Raw genomic sequence first — 18541 nt, forward strand, 5'->3', positions numbered from 1 at the left:
ACTCATCACTCATTGAGCCGTGCGACAGTGGTTAATAATATTGCATCCCGAGTTGCCAAGTAGCAGCTAAGAAGTCAATTTTAACAAAACTGTTATCCGGGTAGGGAACTTCCTGAATGTATCACTGCAAAACCAATAGCGAGTGTCAACAGTGGATAAGGGTCTTTGAAAATGTGTACTTCCCTAAGATCCTCGCAGCGCTCGGTCTTATCTGAATACGAGCAAGGCTATGGCGTACTTTTATCACTGGGGCGTTGGAGACCCTCGCTCTGAGACGTCCGTCTAACTCGCATCAGGGGCAGGCGATGGCGATGTCGTGGAAGACGCTTGTCGTCTCAGAAATAGGAGCCGTGCTCTCATAAACCGCTTTCCATTCCGTGTTAAAGGAGAAAACTATTCAACACCCTGAGAGGTTTTATGAATAAGGGCGTTGCTATCAAATGTTACTCGGACAAAATGAGGCTTAGTAGGCTAACAGCCACTTCGATTACCAAGTTGGTAGTTGGCTCGAAGCCCATTGAACGTGACAATCGTTATTGCACTTGGACCACGAGCAAATAGGTCAGACGATTTTTATTGTTTATGCCTCTTTTGTAGGGGGGAAAAACAAGCAGATCAGTTTGCATGTTGTACATTTTATTTTATCTTTCTCCACTGAGTGTTGCATAAACAATGTTTTGCATTCAATTCATGATCTGATTTTCTTATAGCAAAGTGCAAATGGTGGTTCAAATGTACCAGTTGATTTAAATTGCAAATGCAGCACTGCAAAATGCATAGAAAGCCTTGGGGGGGAAAATGTGGCTGAGTTTACATAAATGTTTCTTTTGTAATTTGTGTACAACAATGATCTGTATTATACGTAGTCAAATTTTCATTCGCACTTCATATTTTCAGTGACAAATGTAAAAAGTGTGACAAATGTAAAAAGACTACAGCTTTGAAATGAGTGTTTCCTAGTTTCTAGATCTTCCTCTGCCTTGTCAAATCTAAAACAAATAAATGACTCAACCTAATCTCTGATAATCCATTTCAAACATTATTTTTTGACAGATAACATTTGGAAAAAAATGAATAAGTACGGAACAAAATATGTCTAAAAAAACGTTTTTAAACGCAGCACATGGGAAGAAAACACACGTGGCTGACGGTTTTTTTTTGACGTGGTCCTGGACTCTAGTGCTTTCCCCAGAAGCTCTTGTGCCTTTTCTGTGCCCGTTCCAGAACCTGTGAAGCCAGAGAGCAGGACGCAGCCGACCGGGATGAGATCTGGGACATCCTGTCGTCTGCGAGGGACAGACACGGACATTTCACACACCAAGCATTACACACGTTAAAATCCGCCTGTAGCGTAGTGGTTAAGGTGCATGACTGGGACCCGCAAGGTCGGCGGTTCTAATCCCGGTGTAGCCACAATAAGATCCGCACAGCCGTTGGGCCCTTGAGCAAGGCCCTTAACCCCGCATTGCTCCAGGAGAATTGTCTCCTGCTTAGTCTAATCAACTGTATGTCGCTCTGGATAAGAGCGTCTGCCAAATGACATTAATGTAATGTAATGTAAAATCATCATGCAGACCAGCACTAACACAGCAAATATATATAATAAAAAAATTAGGTCAGTCTTAACAAGTATCTTATGTCTTATATTTCGACTTAATCTCATTTCTATAACTTTTTTTGCTAAATGAGGTGAGAAGGTTTGACTCATTTCAAGATTAGCCAATGGGGTGAGACAATTTTACTCGTCAACAGTGACTTAAAACAGGCAAATATTTTCTACTTGAGAGAAAAAATTAAATTAAAATCTTAAAAGAAAAAAAGAAACTTGTTTAGAAAGCCATTTTTTGCACTGCACTTGAGGCACCAGCACCAGCCGCTGTGCTATCGTAGCATTAGCCTATTGTGAGCTGGACTGCATCGCGTTTAATGTGCACTGCGGAACGCAGTCACGCTGCCACGGCCATTTAATTCATTTCACTTCACATTACTGCTGCGAAATGACTGTTCCGTCAGTACGGCTGTACGGTTTGACTTCAGTCGCAGTTACTGAAAATGACATGTTGTGAAACTGCTGTTCATCTTCCACCAGCTTTGAGTTGCAGCGGGATTTACTTGACTAAATGTAGCTATTAGTCAGCACCCTACATTGGGCAGAGACTGGAATTGTAACCCAATAGCCACCAAACTTGAGGGAACCGGACTGTAGGTCAGTGCTATATTTGGCTGGTCAATGATGGAGGATTCTTGCTGGATTGCCAACCAGGAAACATAACAATCCGCAAATGGCACGAAGCCTTCTGGGTCAACTGAGATTGTTTGCTTCAGATATAATTTCATGTGTTCGTTTTTCCTGAATACGGAGCAAATGGCGTGACCAGGAGGCAGAGGGAGTGTTTTCAGCGGTTGCCCGTTACTTTACCGTCGTCTGAAAGTTCACTGGAAGGGAACGCGGTCGTCTCGTGCCTTAGGAATCCTAGGTTACCTTCAGGGAAGAGGAAGAGACAAGCACCGGTCATTCCACCAGTTTTTTTCCCCCAGTATTTTATGACAAAATTAAAGCAATATTGATGGTTGCTGATGAAAGAATGTCAGCGCCATCAAAATCCGAGCCGTACATCCGATCCGGCTCGCAATTAAACTGCCGTTTTGGAAACCCATCTCTATTGTGCGCTGGGGTATCGCTTCGCGGAGGGGTTTTTTTCGTGGCGGTGGTGAAAGGGTTGCGATTAGTTTATTTCCGAGTGCGAAACGCATCCGGGGTGCCCGGTTACGGCAGGGCCCTCGGCCGGCGGCCGGCGCGGTTCGGAAGCGGAGTCGGGAATTCCTGAGGGGCGGGGCGGCGGCACGGGCTCGTTGCCGGGCAGAGTGACAGCGTCACCGCGCGGGGGAGGAGGAACGCTGATTGGATGGGCCTGCGGAGGCTGACCTACATACTGACACGCCGTGACCTCTCTCTCCCCCGCGGTGAGGAAACCGCACTGTGCTGCTCTCCGCTGAGGAGGCCGAAGTCAGCCAGCCTTCACGGCTGTCCCAGCCACGGCCAGAATGAGAACCATGCTGATGGGACCATGCTGATGGAACCACAGGGATGGAACTACAGTGATAGAACCAAACTGAACCACGCTGATGGAACCACGCTGTTGTAACTACAGTTATAGAACCAAACTGAACCACGCTGATGGAACCACGCTATTGTAACTACAGTGATAGAACCAAACTGAACCACGCTGATGGAACCACACTATTGTAACTACAGTGATAGAACCAATCTGAACCACGCTGATGGAACCACGCTGTTGTAACTTCAGTGATTGAACCACACTGATAGAATTATACCGAGGAACCACAGTGATGGAACCATGCTGTTGGACCATGGTTATAGAACCATGCTAATGTAACTGCAATGATAGAACCACACTGATAGAATTATACTGATGAACCAGAGCCATGGCGATGTAACCACAGTGATGGAACCAGGCTGATGGAACCATGCTGATGTAACTACAGTGATGGAACCAGGCTGATGGAACCATGCTGATGTAACTACAGTGATGGAACCAGGCTGATGGGACCATGCTGATGTAACTACAGTGATGGAACCAGGCTGATGGGACCATGCTGATGTAACTACAGTGATGGAACCAGGCTGATGGAACCATGCTGATGTAACTACAGTGATGGAACCAGGCTGATGGGACCATGCTGATGTAACCACAGTGATGGAACCAGGCTGATGGGACCATGCTGATGTAACCACAGTGATGGAACCAGGCTGATGGGACCATGCTGATGTAACCACAGTGATGGAACCAGGCTGATGGGACCATGCTGATGGAACCACAGTGATGGAACCAGGCTGATGGGACCATGCTGATGGAACCACAGTGATGGAACCAGGCTGATGGGACCATGCTGATGGAACCACAGTGATGGAACCAGGCTGATGGGACTCAGCCCGTTGAGGAAGCTCTGGCCCACAACGACCGCAGCGCTGAGTTGTGCGAAAGCGGCCGTGCTCACCGTTGTGCTGGAACTCCGGGTCCCTCAGCCTCCCGTGGATGCGATTGGTCGGGAGGGGAGCGGGGACAGCGGGGAGGGCGGGGCCACGCCCGGCGGGACAGGGAGCGGGGGAGTCATTCGGGGAGGGGCGCGAGGGCCAGGGGTCCTCCCTCAGCGGGATGGGGTCCGCCGTGGTCAGCCCGGCAGCCGGGGGGGAGCCCCCCTCCACCTGAGAGACACACAGACACGCTCGCATATCAGAGTGCACGGTTAGACAAACCCTGAGCCTTCAATCCCAAACTGTCAAGCCCATTTCAAGCATTTGTTCGCGTCCTTCGACCCGAGTGTAGGTCGGCGGGTTCGGCAACGGCACAAATGAACTTCGCTGCAACCATAAAATCCCATATTGCCTCATACCTTTTCAACCAATCAAAATGACTGCGAATACTATTGTTCTGAGCCCCTATTAAAACCCTGCTACCTTCTCAACTTTCTCAACCAAAGCTAAGTGGAGTCACTTCACATTGGGCTCGGGACCGAAAGGGTTTTCGGACGAATGCGGATCGACTCCCAGCTACGCAGTTTTTGGCTTACCTCAGTGAAAAAAATGAATTGTAATTTTAGTTCACGTGTGGGTTTTTGGCTGTTGGTGTACCTTGCTGCTGAGTCTCTCCGGCGAGGCACGGGACAGGGCCTTGTAGGGGGAGTAGGGCTTCCCCAGAGGAGGTTCACTCCTCCGCACACCCCGCCCCGGGGAGCCCTCCGTGGCTTTCGGAGGGGAGACCAGGATGGCGCCCCCTAACATTCAGCCGAGAGAGAAACCACAGCCGACCCAAGCGTCACGGTTTGGTGTTTCGCTACTGAGGACAATTCCAACGGCCAGGCTAGGCTTACTTGCATCAGTTAGGCAAACACTTTTTACCATATTTATTAGCGTTCATAGGTTAGGCATTTCATTTCTGAAATCGAAAAATGGTCCACATGAAATATGTTTTGGCCTGCGATTAATGCAAATTTGCCTGTTTTACATCTTCAACAATACCATGTACTGAATGGATTTAGCAACCATAAAAATGACAAGTAATCAATTGATAGGATATTTTCATATAGTTATATGCACAGGACTGAATGGTTTGAAATCACACTGGGCACACCATCGACAAATTATATTATTTAGTACAGGGGTGTCAAACTCCAGTCCTGGAGGGCCACAAGGGCTGCAGTGTCTGCTGGTTTTTGGTGCGTTTGATGCATTTCAAAGTCTTTCACTGGGTACCCATCTTGTCCTCAAGGCCTTAATTGGCTGCTGATTGAAAGGAAACCACAAATACCAGCAGACACTGCGGCCCTCCAGGACTGGAGTTTGAAAAAAATCCAAGCTTCAGATTGCAATATTTATATGTTACACAAGGCTCTAGCAGGTTACCATCAGATGCATCTGCCTCTCTTCAACAGTTTTTAATGGCGAACAGTGTAGTGAAGTTTCAAATGCCAACGGATACATTTCAGTTCTTTTACACGATTGTATAAAATTCAACAGTTTACTCAAATGGTTTGGAAACCAATTGCCTTGAAGCATGACAGAAACTTAACGTGGTCACTGGTCTTTGACCTTTTGAAGAAGTTAAACTTTATTTTCAGCCCTTTTATCAAGTTAACAACTTATTCTATTATTCAGTTGACGCTACTCAATTAATTTAGTAATTGAGCTTCAGGTTTTCCAGTCTAGAGGTTATCAGAAGCTCCATTTACCATATTTTCATTCGAAACCTCATTTCATTACATTAATGGCATTTGGCAGATGCTCTTATCCAGAGTGACGTACAGTTGATTAGACTAAGCAGGGGATGATCCTCCCCTGGAGCAATGTAGGGTTAAGGGCCTTGTTCAAGGGCTGTGCGGATCTTATTGTGGCTGCACGGGGCTTAGAACCACCGACCTTGCGTGTCCCAGTCATTTACCTTAACCACTGTGCTCAGGCCACCCCAGCTTTTTCAAAGTTTTAATAATATTTACCTTATGAGTACATAAAATCTAATTATGAAAGGAAAAGCAATCCACAAACTGAGCTGCACACTGACTTATACACTGTTATATCTGTGAAATCAAATGTATGTTACAACCTTGTCATCAAAAAAAAAAAAGTTGAACAGTCTTCAAACTGCAAAATAAATGCAACCAGTTTCAAAATGGCATCTTCAGCAGCGACTTGCTAGGATGTTGAAGAAATGGAAACTTCATCCTTGTTGAACACCGCTACCTCTGTGGATCACTCAGGACATGTCATCATTTGGTTTAATTCTCAAATGAAGTCGTTACTCAGATATCCCCGTTGCCTCATCACTGGAAACAATCAGTCATGTTGTTCGACTCTGACCAGACCCGCCCACGACAGTGACGTCAAACGCAGACACGTGTCAGAGGGTACCAAGAACCGCCAGCCTCTAATTCTGTTTGTGACAAATGCGGACACTTGAAATAATGTTTTGACTCACTGAACCGTGTATTTACACAACCGGCCTGTCTGCATGTTGAAGGGAGGGGAGAGCTCTGGTGTACGTTGTGTTTTTGGTTTTGATGCACACGGAGCCAGTGCACTCCAACATTTCCTGAGCTCAACATTTCAATGTTTTATGTAATTAGTCGGGTGTTTTTTTTTTTTTTTCTGGTACACCTCTCAGTGATATACACTCAGTGAGCACTTTATTAGGTATTTATTACTATTTAGACTTCTACGGCTATAGCCTATCTTATGCGTTAATGTCATCTTCCTGTCAGCTTTGGCCAATCTGGCCATTCTCCTCTGATGTCTCTCATTCAGCATTTCTGTCTGCAGAACTGCTGCTCACTGGATTCTTTTTTTTTCTTTTTCTTTGCAAGCTCTAGAGACTAGTGCACATGAAAATCCCAGGAGATCAGCAGTTTCTGAGATACTGAAACCACCTTGTCTGCCACCAACAATCATTCCACAGTCAAAGTCACTTAGATTTTTCCCCCATTCTGGTGGTTGATGTGAACATTAACTGAAGCTCCTGACCCGTAGCTACAAGACTGTATGCATTGCACTGCTGCCACACAATTGGATGATTAGATAATCGCATGAATAAGTAGGTGTAATAAAGTAAAAATGCTCCAAATAAAGTGCTCGGTGAGTGTACGTGTTCAGTTAAGAAATAGTGTGAGTTTTTCTTTGGCTTTATCATTGGATGAGTCGTTACCTTAGTCTATCAACTATCGAGAGCTAAGTTAGCTAGCTTGTGAAAATTCCCAAGATGAGGTAGCTATTGTAACAAAAGTGGGGGCACGGTCTGTCAGTCATAGCTAATTGACAGTTCTCATTACAGACATTTTGGGTGAACTGTCATAGCGGAAAGTTTAGGCTTCGAAAAATACGTTTTAAAATGCATTTAAATGACTGAATAATCGCAAAAGCATTATGCGCATTTGTTTTTATTGTTGCCTCAAGACGACTGGCAAGTGTTGCATTCAACCACCATGCCACACCTTTGAGAAGCGGTGCGTTATTGTTTGTGTGGTGTTCTTCGGCTGGGTGTGAGGTACCTGTTGTCGGGGTGGTGCGGTCATGGTGCGTCCTCTGGATGGTGCGGATGATCTTCATTTTGGGGGTGGGCAACCTGCCCCCCGGCGTCCCAGAGCGATGGGAGGTCGATGCAGGTGACGGAGACGGATTCTCTGAGGCAGTCGCCCTAAAATCCAGCCACACCCGTCAGCCGGACCCTGCTGACGCACTACTCGCAGCAAACCCCGTTTCCTGGAGTTCAACTTAAATATGTGTGCCTGTAGCCCAGGGGTGCACAACTCAGGCAGAGTAAAATCTTTAGGATACACTAGCAGTCTGCAACTGTAGCTGGTGCAAATACAAATGTCTGATCAAAACATTATTTAGCCAATTAAACCATTAAGAAGTTGGCACAAAATCCTGAAGAGGATCAGCCCTTGCTGTGCACCCCTGCTGTTGCCTCTCCGATGGAATCGGAGGTGGACAATCCAGGTTCAGAAAGTAAAAGTCCTCCCCAGTGTTTTGTTCAAACAACCTGGATTTGCTAATCGGAACTAATGAGTGAAATCAGCTGGCTGTGTTCATGGGTGAAAGAAACACACAGCAGACTTTGACTTTCTACTTAATTTTACAGAACAAGGCTGTGTGAAATCTTGGAATAACTGGATCAGGAGAGGTCAACTGAAATGGGTTTGATGCCGTCCAAAGTCACGTGACTGCTGTTAAATATAAAATGTGGTGAAACAACACATATCCCAAAGTGCTGGATAGAAGTTGTAAGACACAAAAGGTCTTTTGGTGATGAATACATTTTGTGCAAGGGAGCTTTTTGCAGTGTGTGGATTTTTGTTTTTGTTAAATATGAAATGGAATACAAATGGCAGTATAATGCCATCGGAGGGTTTTATGTTACCTTGGGAAATGGTTCAGAACCTATTCAGTTAAAAATGTATTAGGCAGGTGATTTTAAATGGCAGTTACAGTATATCCGTGCTGGAAAAACGGTGTTTGCGTACCTATCGCTCCTGCAATCTTCTACCTCCTCCTCATCCTCTTCCGCCCGCTTCTTCTCCCTGGGAGGTTCCTCCCCTGGCTCCTCTCTCCGGTCCCTGCCCTCCTCCTCCTCCTCCTCCTCCTCCTCCTCCTCTCCCCCCCAGGCCAGCCTCCTGCGCACGGGGAGGGTGGGAGCGTTCTGCGGGCGAGCCTCCGTGCTGCCCCCCGCAGGGGACGGGGGCAGCGAGCGCCCCTCACTAGAGCTCCCCTTCAGGCTCTCAACGCTGCAGCGGGACAGAGAGGGGGCCAGGAGAACGCTCAGCCTCACAAAAACTGACCCCCGGTTTGTTACGCTAATGTTATTTTCTAAGGTGCAAGTATTCGAAAGGTTTCCGCTGGTTTCTAGACTTTCATCTTTAATGTTGCGTGCCGTTTTAGTTATTTAGCTGAGGCTTTTATCCAAAGTGACCTACGGTTGATTTGACTAAGCAGGGGCCAGTCCTTCCTGGAGCGATGTGGCAGTGTGAGGCTCAAGGGCCCAAAAGCTGTGCGGATCTTCTCGCGGCTACACTGGGGCTTGAACCACCGACCTTCCAGGTCCCAGTTAAGCACCTTTGCCTCTTGACTATGGGCTGCGCCATTAAATATTTGAGGAGATATTCTATTCATTCATTCATTATCCCAGCATACATTGGGAAAGAGGCAGGAATACACCCTGGACAGGTCGCCAGTCCATCACAGGGCACACACACCATTCACTCACACACACACTCATACCTATGGGCAATTTAGACTCTCCAATCAGCCTAACCTGCATGTCTTTGGACTGTGGGAGGAAACCGGAGTCCCCGCAGACACAGGGAGAACATGCCAACGGGGATTCAAACCCAGGACCTCCTTGCTGTGAGGCAGCAGTGCTACCCACTGCACCATCCCTGCCGCCTATCTGTACACCCATTTAATTCAGACAGACTAAATCATCAATTAGTTTATTAGCTACTTGTATTTGGACGAAATTGTTTTGTAGCTCAAGGCACTGCAGGCTGTGAACACATGAACTCATGTTCAGAAGATGCAACCCTTTTGTAATGTTTTTGGCTTCAGAGGTATGGAGTTTAAGTGCGAGGAATACTGGCTGGTGGCTGTGTTCAAAACCGCATACCAGCATACTACACCTACTAAATTTATGCCTGATTTTCAGGTTTCAAACACAGCCAGTGTCTTGGGGGGCTGGAAGGCCCGCTAGCCGTGTCGGGCGGCCGAGACTGCGCCCCCCTGGCGGAGGGAGATCGGCGCTGCGGCCCCTGACCTGGCGAGGTCCAGGGCCTGGATGGTGCGGCTGCTCTCGGCCAGGCCGTCCGATGCCGTGGAGGCCTCCCACAGCCGGTTCTGCTCAGACTGGATCTGGTTAAGGTGGTCCCGGGAGAAGTGAGTCCCCCAGGCCCTCCTGCGGTACGCCTCGGCCCTCCTCCGGAGCTCCCGCGCCTGCAGGGCGGGGAACGGAAAAGTATATTTCACACTTATCAAATGTTATAAAATTGCTATACTTGTGTATTTTCACCCCAAAGTTGCTGTTGTTTTTCTTTTTCCTGTCCTCTTCCTGGGAAACAAGATTTTCCGAGATTCGATGTCGGCGCGTGCCGGTGGGGGCGTGTGCGCCGATCGAACGTCTGTCAGTTTTCCGCTCCCTTCCAGTCGATATTGTTTTCGCACAGTCGGCTCCCCGCCCAACAAAAATCCCACCCCCAACGATCAGTTTCACTCATGTGTACGTCGAGGTGGCCTGTAGCGTAGTGGTTAAGGTAAATGACTGGGACACGCAAGGTCAGTGGTTCAATCCCCCGTGTAGCCACAATAATATCCGCACAGCCGTTGGGCCCTTGAGCAAGGCCCTTAACCCTGCATTGCTCCTGGGGAGGATTGTCTCCTGCTTAGTCTAATCAACTGTACGTTGCTCTGGATAAGAGCGTCTGCCAAATAGCAATAATGTAATGTAAGCAGAAGCTAGTGCTGCTCTAACTTCTGTCTCAGCTTGTCTTATTATGAAACCATCTATTGTTTTATTTTTATTGGACAGGACAGTGTAGAGACAGGAAGAATGGGGAGAGGGAGAGAGGCGTGTGACAACGAAAAACCACCGACGTTGCGGCTCGCAATGACCACGTGGACGGCACTGCACTTGCCACCACAAGATACCCAATCATTTTAATTTCAAATATGGAAATGAAAAGACTGTAGGGGAACGTGCAAGCGCAAGTAGATTAGGCTCCCAGCCCAGCCCAGCCCAGCCCAGCCCGTACGGGATAGATTGGTCTTGTTGGGGCTGGTAGGTGGGAGCAGGAGGCGAGGGACTGAACTTAAGATGGCCGCCTCTCTCCCTGGCACGCACAGCCGGCCTTCGAGACGCCTGCAGTCAGATCTGGGTCAGATGTACCTAAAAACCTTCATATCAAATCATATGTAAAGACGAAGGGATAATTTTGCTCTGAATATTAGTGGGGGAAAAAAAGGGTCATAATTGTACGCCATCTTCAGGAATTGAACTGGTGTATGAAGGCGAAAGTGTGTAAGATAATTTGACGCAGGCCTGGATGCAGCAGTAGTACACAGTACCAGTTTGGACGGAAACACACAGGTCTGTGCAGTCATTGCCTTTGCTGCATTTTATGTGAGAACAGTGACTCCTAGTGGACACGCAGAGAGGGACAGGTCGCCGTCGCCGTCAATCCCTTTTGCATGGAAGAGGACGGTGAAAAACCCCAGCTAGTTTGTGTGGGCCCAGGCACGCCAACTGAAGTACCATATACACTCACCGAGCACTTTTAGACATACTTATCCGTGCGATTATGTAATAAGCAAATCGTGTGGCAGCAGTGCAATGCATAAAATCAGGAGCTTCAGTTCTCATCAACCATCAGAATTAGGGGAAAAAAGTAACTGAGCCAACCAAGAGGACCAGAAGGCAGGGAGTATAGGCTCCAATGCACCAGACAAACTCAGTAAAGCGAAGAAAAATATTTAAATCCAAAACAACTACGTATTTTTGACCCAGGTCTGGTTATTTCACCATCAGAAGACAAACACAGGAGGAGTGGACATGGGGCAGACTGTGCGACCACCTGGTCCTCCGTGTGACTCACCAAGATGGGGATTTGACTTTACTGTGATGGGGCTTTGACCTTACCATGATGGGGCTTTGACCTTTCCGTGATGGGGCTTTGACCTTACCGTGATGGGGCTTTGCCCTTACCGAGATGGGGCTTTGCCCTCACCAAGATGGGGCTTTGACTTCACCAAGATGGGGCTTTGACCTTTCCAAGTTGGGGCTTTGACCTTACGGCGATAGGGCTTTGACCCTCACCAAGATGGGGCTTTGACCTCACCAAAATGGGGCTTTGACTTCACCAAGATGGGGCTTTGACCTTTCCAAGTTGGGGCTTTGCCCTCATGGTGATGGTGCTTTCACCTCACTGCAATGGGGCCCTGACCTCACTGAGATGGGGCCCTGACCTCTCTGGGATTGGGCCCTGACCTCACTGGGATGGGGGCTTTATCTTACCTCTTCAGCAGCTGTGGAGGACTTGACCCAAACCCCGTCACTGAGCCTGTAGTGCAGGGGGGAGCGGAAGTGAGAGCTGTACTCTGACTTCACCTTCCTGGAAACACACACGCAGACACATACACATACGCAGAGAACAATGCAAAATGATTGTTTCGGATGTCGTCCTGGAAGTCAGGGATGCTATAAGTGAAATGCTGCATTTTGCCAGCCAGCTTGAACCTCAGCGTTATGTAATGCTTTGCAATCGAGCACAATATGAACTTGGGAATGTTACACTTCATGGCACGCACAGCTACATCCCACATACACAATCCCTCGAAACATGAAGCACATAAGGATGCTTGTTAGAAATTCTGATGTTGCAGTTACGGTTGGAACGAAAACCAGCATACACAGGGCCCCAGGACCGAGGTTTGGGAAACGCTGGCGGAGAGTACCTCCCCTCACGCTCCGTCGCCCTGGCAACTCACCAGTATCCCCCGTGGGAGGGGCTCTGTGACCTCACTTCCCGCCGAGGGCCGCCGCTCTGGAGGCTCGGTTTCCTGGATATCCGCTGCTGTGGCTTTTTCTTCTTCTTCTTCTTGCCCTGCGAGCAGCGAACGCAGCGTAAGGAAATGCCGTGGACCTCCCCCCACCGAACTCCCGAGATACGGAGCGGACGCCGCCGCCCGCTATCGAAGTTGCAGAAACCAAAATGGCGTCGAGGCCGCCGTGGCTCTCGATTTCCCCCCATAGGCGATAATGCAAAAATCGCTGCCAGTTATACGCGAAATACATCGTGGAATAAGAATTCGAGACGTGATTTTTCACGCCCCCAAGCTTCACCCACACGCCCCAGCCGGCGCAGGCATCTCCGCGGTCGCGCCGTTTCTCCGCGCGGCGCGTAAGTGGGTCAATAAAACTTTTAGAGGTGTGCTGCAGCATGCCACAATGACAGCTGAGTGCAGAAGTTAAAAAAACATCGAGTGGTCGACGCGATCAAAGACAACCGTGCGGCTTATCGCAGGAGTGCCACCCGAGATGCAATACGAGAAACCACAGGTTTCGCGGAACCACCTCACTATGTCCCAGAAAACCCCTGTACAAACCCCTGTACAAACTAACTCGAATGACCTTGTCGTTGTTGTATTTTTTAACAGCGAATGTTTTCTTCGCAAGAAGCGATGCTCTTCCCCAAAAGGCAGTCACCTTTTGATGTAGATGGGCTGTGTAAGCAGTCACATTGAGGTGCGCAACCAAGATTGGTACCACAGAATTTAAAAAAAGCTTCAAATATATTGGTTTAAGAATTGGGCCATTACATGTATAATGTTATTTATGTATTTTATTTACCATGGGCAGTGCACATTAACGTTTTCAGTTCCCACGTCAATGTAAATGCACCAGAGTTAGCTAACAAGCTCATTTTCATCTGTAGTCCCTAACCTGCATATTTTTGGACTGTAGAATTGTTTACTTTCAGTCATTAATTTTGCACATGTATAAATATTAAACTCTTGTGGGCCATCTTGTGGGTCAGGTGTGTCCACCCTCCCTTTACCTGGGAGTCAGGTGTGTCCACCCTCCCTTTACCTGGGAGTCAGGTGTGTCCACCCTCCCTTTACCTGGGAGTCAGGTGTGTTCACCCTCCCTTTAGCTGGGAGTCAGGTGTGTTCACCCTCCCTTTAGCTGGGAGTCAGGTGTGTTCACCCTCCCTTTACCTGGGAGTCAGGTGTGAAGACAGTCTGGCCATCTGGTAGCACTGATTTGCCGGGGGGGGGGAAAGAACCTGGCCTGGAATTAGATTTGAGGACGATCCCGGCACTACTGCATGTCACTGCTACCTAGCCTCTGCCCAGCTAACTTTACCTAGCCTCTGCCCAGATAACTTTACCTAGCCTCTGCCCAGCTAACTTTACCTAGCCTCTGCCCAGATAACTTTACCTAGCCTCTGCCCAGCTAACTTTACCTAGCCTCTGCCCAGATAACTTTACCTAGCCTCTGCCCAGCTAACTTTACCTAGCCTCTGCCCGGCTAACTTTACCTAGCCTCTGCCCAGCTAACTTTACCTAGCCTCTGCCCGGCTAACTTTACCTAGCCTCTGCCCGGCTAACTTTACCTAGCCTCTGCCCGGCTAACTTTACCTAGCCTCTGCCCAGCTAACTTTCTCTGCTGGTGTTGGGCTCTGTGGTGTGACATGGCTGGGGCCGGGGCCCTGGGACCCACCTTTGTGGCCCTCTCCGGTGAGCCCGGCTCCGACGGGGACTGTGGCCCCTCCCTCTGCTCCAGGTCCCGCCTCAGCCAAGGGGCCCTGGGGGGCGGAGAGCCCTTGAAGCTCCGCCTGTACTCGCTCTCCTGGACCAATGGGGTCGCTCTGAAGGGCGGGATCACTGGACTGCTCCGGTACACCATCTGTGAGGAGGAAATACTGATTATTATTATTATTATTCATAATTATTATTATTGGGTACCTAGGTGCACTGTAGCCAGCCTGTAGCCTAGTGATTGAGGTACGTGACTGGGACCCGCAAGGTCAGCGGTTCGATCCCCGGTGTAGCCACAATAAGTTCTGCACAGCTGTTGGGCCCTTAACCCCACATTCCTCCAGAGGAGGATTGTCTCCTGCTTAGTCTAATCAACTGTAAATCACTTTAGATCAAAGTGTCTAAAGTGTCTGTGTTTATAGTCCTTACATTCAGGTTTCAAAATACACAGTTGACGGGCCGGCACATTGTACGGCTGTACAGTAATTCAAGCACGTTTGTTGAAAATTGGTTCTAATTGCCACAGCCAATGGCGTTTCAACGTCAGCTTGTTCACAGAGAAGGGGGAGGGATAAACAGTGTTGTGGTCTGAGGGTGTTTGTAGCTGGAATTCCTCTCTTGACTGTTAGAAGTCCAAAATTACCTAATGCTTAATTGGTGACATAGAGATGTCATATGGGTGTCACATGGAGATGTAACGCGCAGGTTGCATCCCTCTGTTAACCTCCTGAGACCATGTGTCCTCAAATGAGGACTATAATTTTTTTGCTTTTTGCGAGCTCTACACAATATTTCTCTTAATATTTCTCTTAACGAGTAAAATAAAATAAAGTATCTTTTTAGAAAACATTTTCACAGCAACATGTTTTTGTCATCCAAGACACTTGTCAAGAAAATGTCAAATACTTCAACTCTTTTTCTACTGGGTCTCAAGAGGTTAAGGGAGGTGTAACATGCAGGTCACATCCGTCTGTTAAGGGAGATGTAACACGCAGGTCACATCTGTCTGTTAAGCGAGATGTAACGCACAGGTCGCATCCACCCATAAGGGGTTAAGAGCAGAGATTTAGCAACTCTTTGCAACTCAGAGACAGGAAAAGGCGGTGTTATGAGGATGGTAGAGAGTTGATGGAGGGACCCAGAACCTGCTCTGCAGCCAGGAGGGGGGAGCTGGCGACGGGCGTCTTGCACTGGAACTGCCTCTGGTACTCTGAGCTCTGGAGCTTGTTGCTGCGGCCTACCAACTTCAGCCCCGCCCTCCTCTTCAGAACATGGTGGACCTGGGAGTAGCAGGCGTCACACATCACAACCTCAGCATTAGCACTAGCGTTAGCATTAGCACTGGCGTTAGCACTAGCACTAGCATCAGCACAGGTGTCAGCAATTCAACAGTGTGTACAATATCTCTGAATTGCACCACCTTGAATCTTTTTTTCTCTTTGATAATCCGCAGCAGTGCTACCCCCACATATTAAAATGTCCAGTACGTTCGGGTTGGCAGAACCCCCTCCAGTGCGTTCGGGTTGGCAGAACATTCTCTTTGAGGTCACAAAATACAGTCTGTTTGCGTCTCTCATGGTCCAGCACCCTGAGATGTTTTCCCATCTGTTTGTGTAGGTTGCCTTGGCAACCTGTCATATCACTGTGTGTCAAAACACCAGTGTAAGATGTTCTGGCATTGTTTTAGGAACAGTGCCTAAGCCATTTGGTGTTGGGATGACAGTTTTTATTTTTCAAAATAACAAATACAAAGACCACAGGATGAATAGAACATAAACAATAAATACTATTGTTATATAAATACTATTAAATATCACAATTATTTAAATGTACTGTATTTATATCATAATTGACTGGATAAATATCTAATTATTATAACTTTTTAAAGTGTCAGCGTACACAGTTCGGCTGTGTAGACTAGGTGCGGCTGGATAGAAAGGGTGAAAGGTGTTCAAAAAATGAGTAAGTCACACTCACTCCATTCGGCACAGGCCCCGCCTCCCCTGCTGTTACGGGCCGGCGTGGCTCTGTTGGCGGGGGCGGGGCCGCCGCGACGGGTTCGCTCTCCGCACACAGAGCCCCGGAGGGTTTGGGACCCCTGGGGGCCAGTGGGGTTTCGGGCCCGTCCGCCTTTCCCGGTCCCTCCACGGGGAGTGCTGGCGCAGGACCGGCGCTTGCCCTGGGGGTCTGGCGTTCCCATGGCGACTCGTCTGGCTCCTCCCATTGAAAGGACCGGTACACCTGCGGTCTGTGTAAGGGCACCCTTCTCTTTGAAAGAAACTGGGGCTCTCGGACGACTCCTGTCAAAACGGCAGGAAAATTAGTCATTGAAACTGATTTCTGATCATGCAAGTGAGTCGTAAGAGTTGCCAACTTGCCACAGGTGTATAACTAACAAAGGCAAACAGCCATTTTTGAAATGGTTTATTTTACCCAGCTGGTCGGACCGTAGCCCTGCCTTGCGCGTCCGGAGCTGGGGAGATGCGCTTCTGGACCGGGCGCTCCGCCCCTTGAATTTGCTCTTATACTCGCTGGTGCCCTGTTCGGTTCAGACATTAGTCACATCAGCATGTTTCTAACTGTCATCCTGACAGATCAATCCCCTGGTTGGAAGGCTACATACAAACTCAAGCACATTTCAGCGTAGTTTTCAGTTAACGTTACTCTGTAAATCAACAGTTACAAATTCTTTGAAGATGCATTCACTCGTGCACAAATTATGCAAACAGTTTGACAAAGCGTCTATGGGCTGATGTCTTGTAAAGGAGAATCTTCCACGAATATATCTTGCTTATGTACTTAATCACTCACGAGATTACGCTAACACCCACTGTCCTTCCTGATTGTCAATGTCATGCACGAATACGGGTTTAGCCGTGTGGTGCATTTGCGCAGCGATTAGATTCCTGTTTCCAGTGAAACGATCGTATACAGATAACTTTACTTTTGCCTGCTAAACGATGCAGTTTGCTACATGGCTCATCGATTTCGGTGCGAGTTTGGCGAGATAATAGTTCCTTGAAATGTAGCTGCTATAACGTTAGTGACAACCCGTTAAGCTACGCAGCTGTCTTGAACAGAGATTTCTGAGATGTTTACCAAATCCCAAATGAAAAGCAATCGGTACCAAGCTTTAGCTAACAGTGCCTTAAATCGCAACTTGTTCTGTACTCGGCGGAAAAGGAAATCGATGACGTAGCATTACAGGCAAGTTCAGAACACTTGTTCTTCAATACTGTCGCTGATTGACGTTTGCTCATATATCTTGACACTTTACCTTAAATGTGACTGCCATTGTAACGCACAATCTGCGGAGAACGATGTTGCATTGGTGCTTACAATTGTTCCTGCAAGCAAACTCAGTTTGCACAAGCCGCGTTTACAGTCATTGAGCGCGATGCGTTGCCTTGGTAAAGACTTCAGCGTCCTTTTAACATGCGCGTGCGCGCTTAATCCAAACTGCTCGCATTCCTGTTACTACAGGGACACGGCTGACCTCCGTATTACTATAGGGACACCGCTGACCACTGTATTACTACAAGGACACTGCTCACCACTGTATTACTAGAGGGACACTGCTCACCTGTATTGCTATTGGGAGTCCACCACGGAGCAATTATTCAAGCCTGTACTGTAAGTATAGGCTGTGGCACAAGCAAGCATTGACTAGCTGATTGTTAACTATTATTGTACCAGTTTGTAGGTCCGACAATAGGAGTATGCCCCACAATGTAAAATGAATTCCAACCAGTGGCTGGTATTTGCAACATGTCTTAGCAAGCAGTAGATGGCAGCAAAACGCAACTGCTGCTCATACTCTTAAACTACAAAGGAATATATTAGTTAAACTGAAATCCATGCACTTTTATTGGATTTTTGTATTATCTATGGTGTTCTAGATATTCCGACTGAAGGGCGTATGTCCAGAGCAAATTAATTATTGTAGGCTATGTACTAGGCTTCTCCTTCTGTAGCACCTGAAATATAGGCCTAGCATATTACATTTTACTGTGTTAGCTTTGTACATCGCTCTATTGTGGTGTCATTTTCCATAGCTATAACCCGCAGAAATGTTATATTACAGCATGATTCTTTGTTCTGTGAAGAAATGTTCAATTGTGAGGAATCTGTTTTATATTTTGGGTATGTTTGCACCTGAATTATGCATTTAATCGATTGTTACAGTAAACAGTCATTCCGACACAACCAAAGCGATGTTATTGA

At 47.7% G+C, this 18541-nt stretch overlaps 1 protein-coding gene across 1 annotated transcript; it reads right to left on the reverse strand.

The window, feature by feature from the left end:
• Positions 1-877: 877 nt before the first annotated feature.
• mdm1 (Mdm1 nuclear protein) lies at positions 878-17733 on the reverse strand. Its single transcript, XM_061229821.1, has 15 exons — positions 17595-17733; positions 16751-16856; positions 16295-16617; positions 15463-15597; positions 14280-14465; positions 12545-12660; positions 12072-12168; positions 9822-9997; positions 8694-8796; positions 8536-8651; positions 7561-7706; positions 4655-4797; positions 4021-4228; positions 2420-2482; positions 878-1286 (listed from the first exon to the last, which is right to left on the reverse strand). The coding sequence occupies exons 1-15, from the start codon at positions 17610-17612 to the stop codon at positions 1177-1179; spliced, it is 2046 nt and encodes a 681-aa protein (XP_061085805.1). The 5' UTR covers positions 17613-17733; the 3' UTR covers positions 878-1176.
• Between the last annotated feature and the right edge of the window lie 808 nt (positions 17734-18541).

This window comes from Conger conger, chromosome 19 (assembly GCF_963514075.1).
Source record: "Conger conger chromosome 19, fConCon1.1, whole genome shotgun sequence".
Taxonomy (NCBI): Eukaryota; Metazoa; Chordata; class Actinopteri; order Anguilliformes; family Congridae; genus Conger; species Conger conger.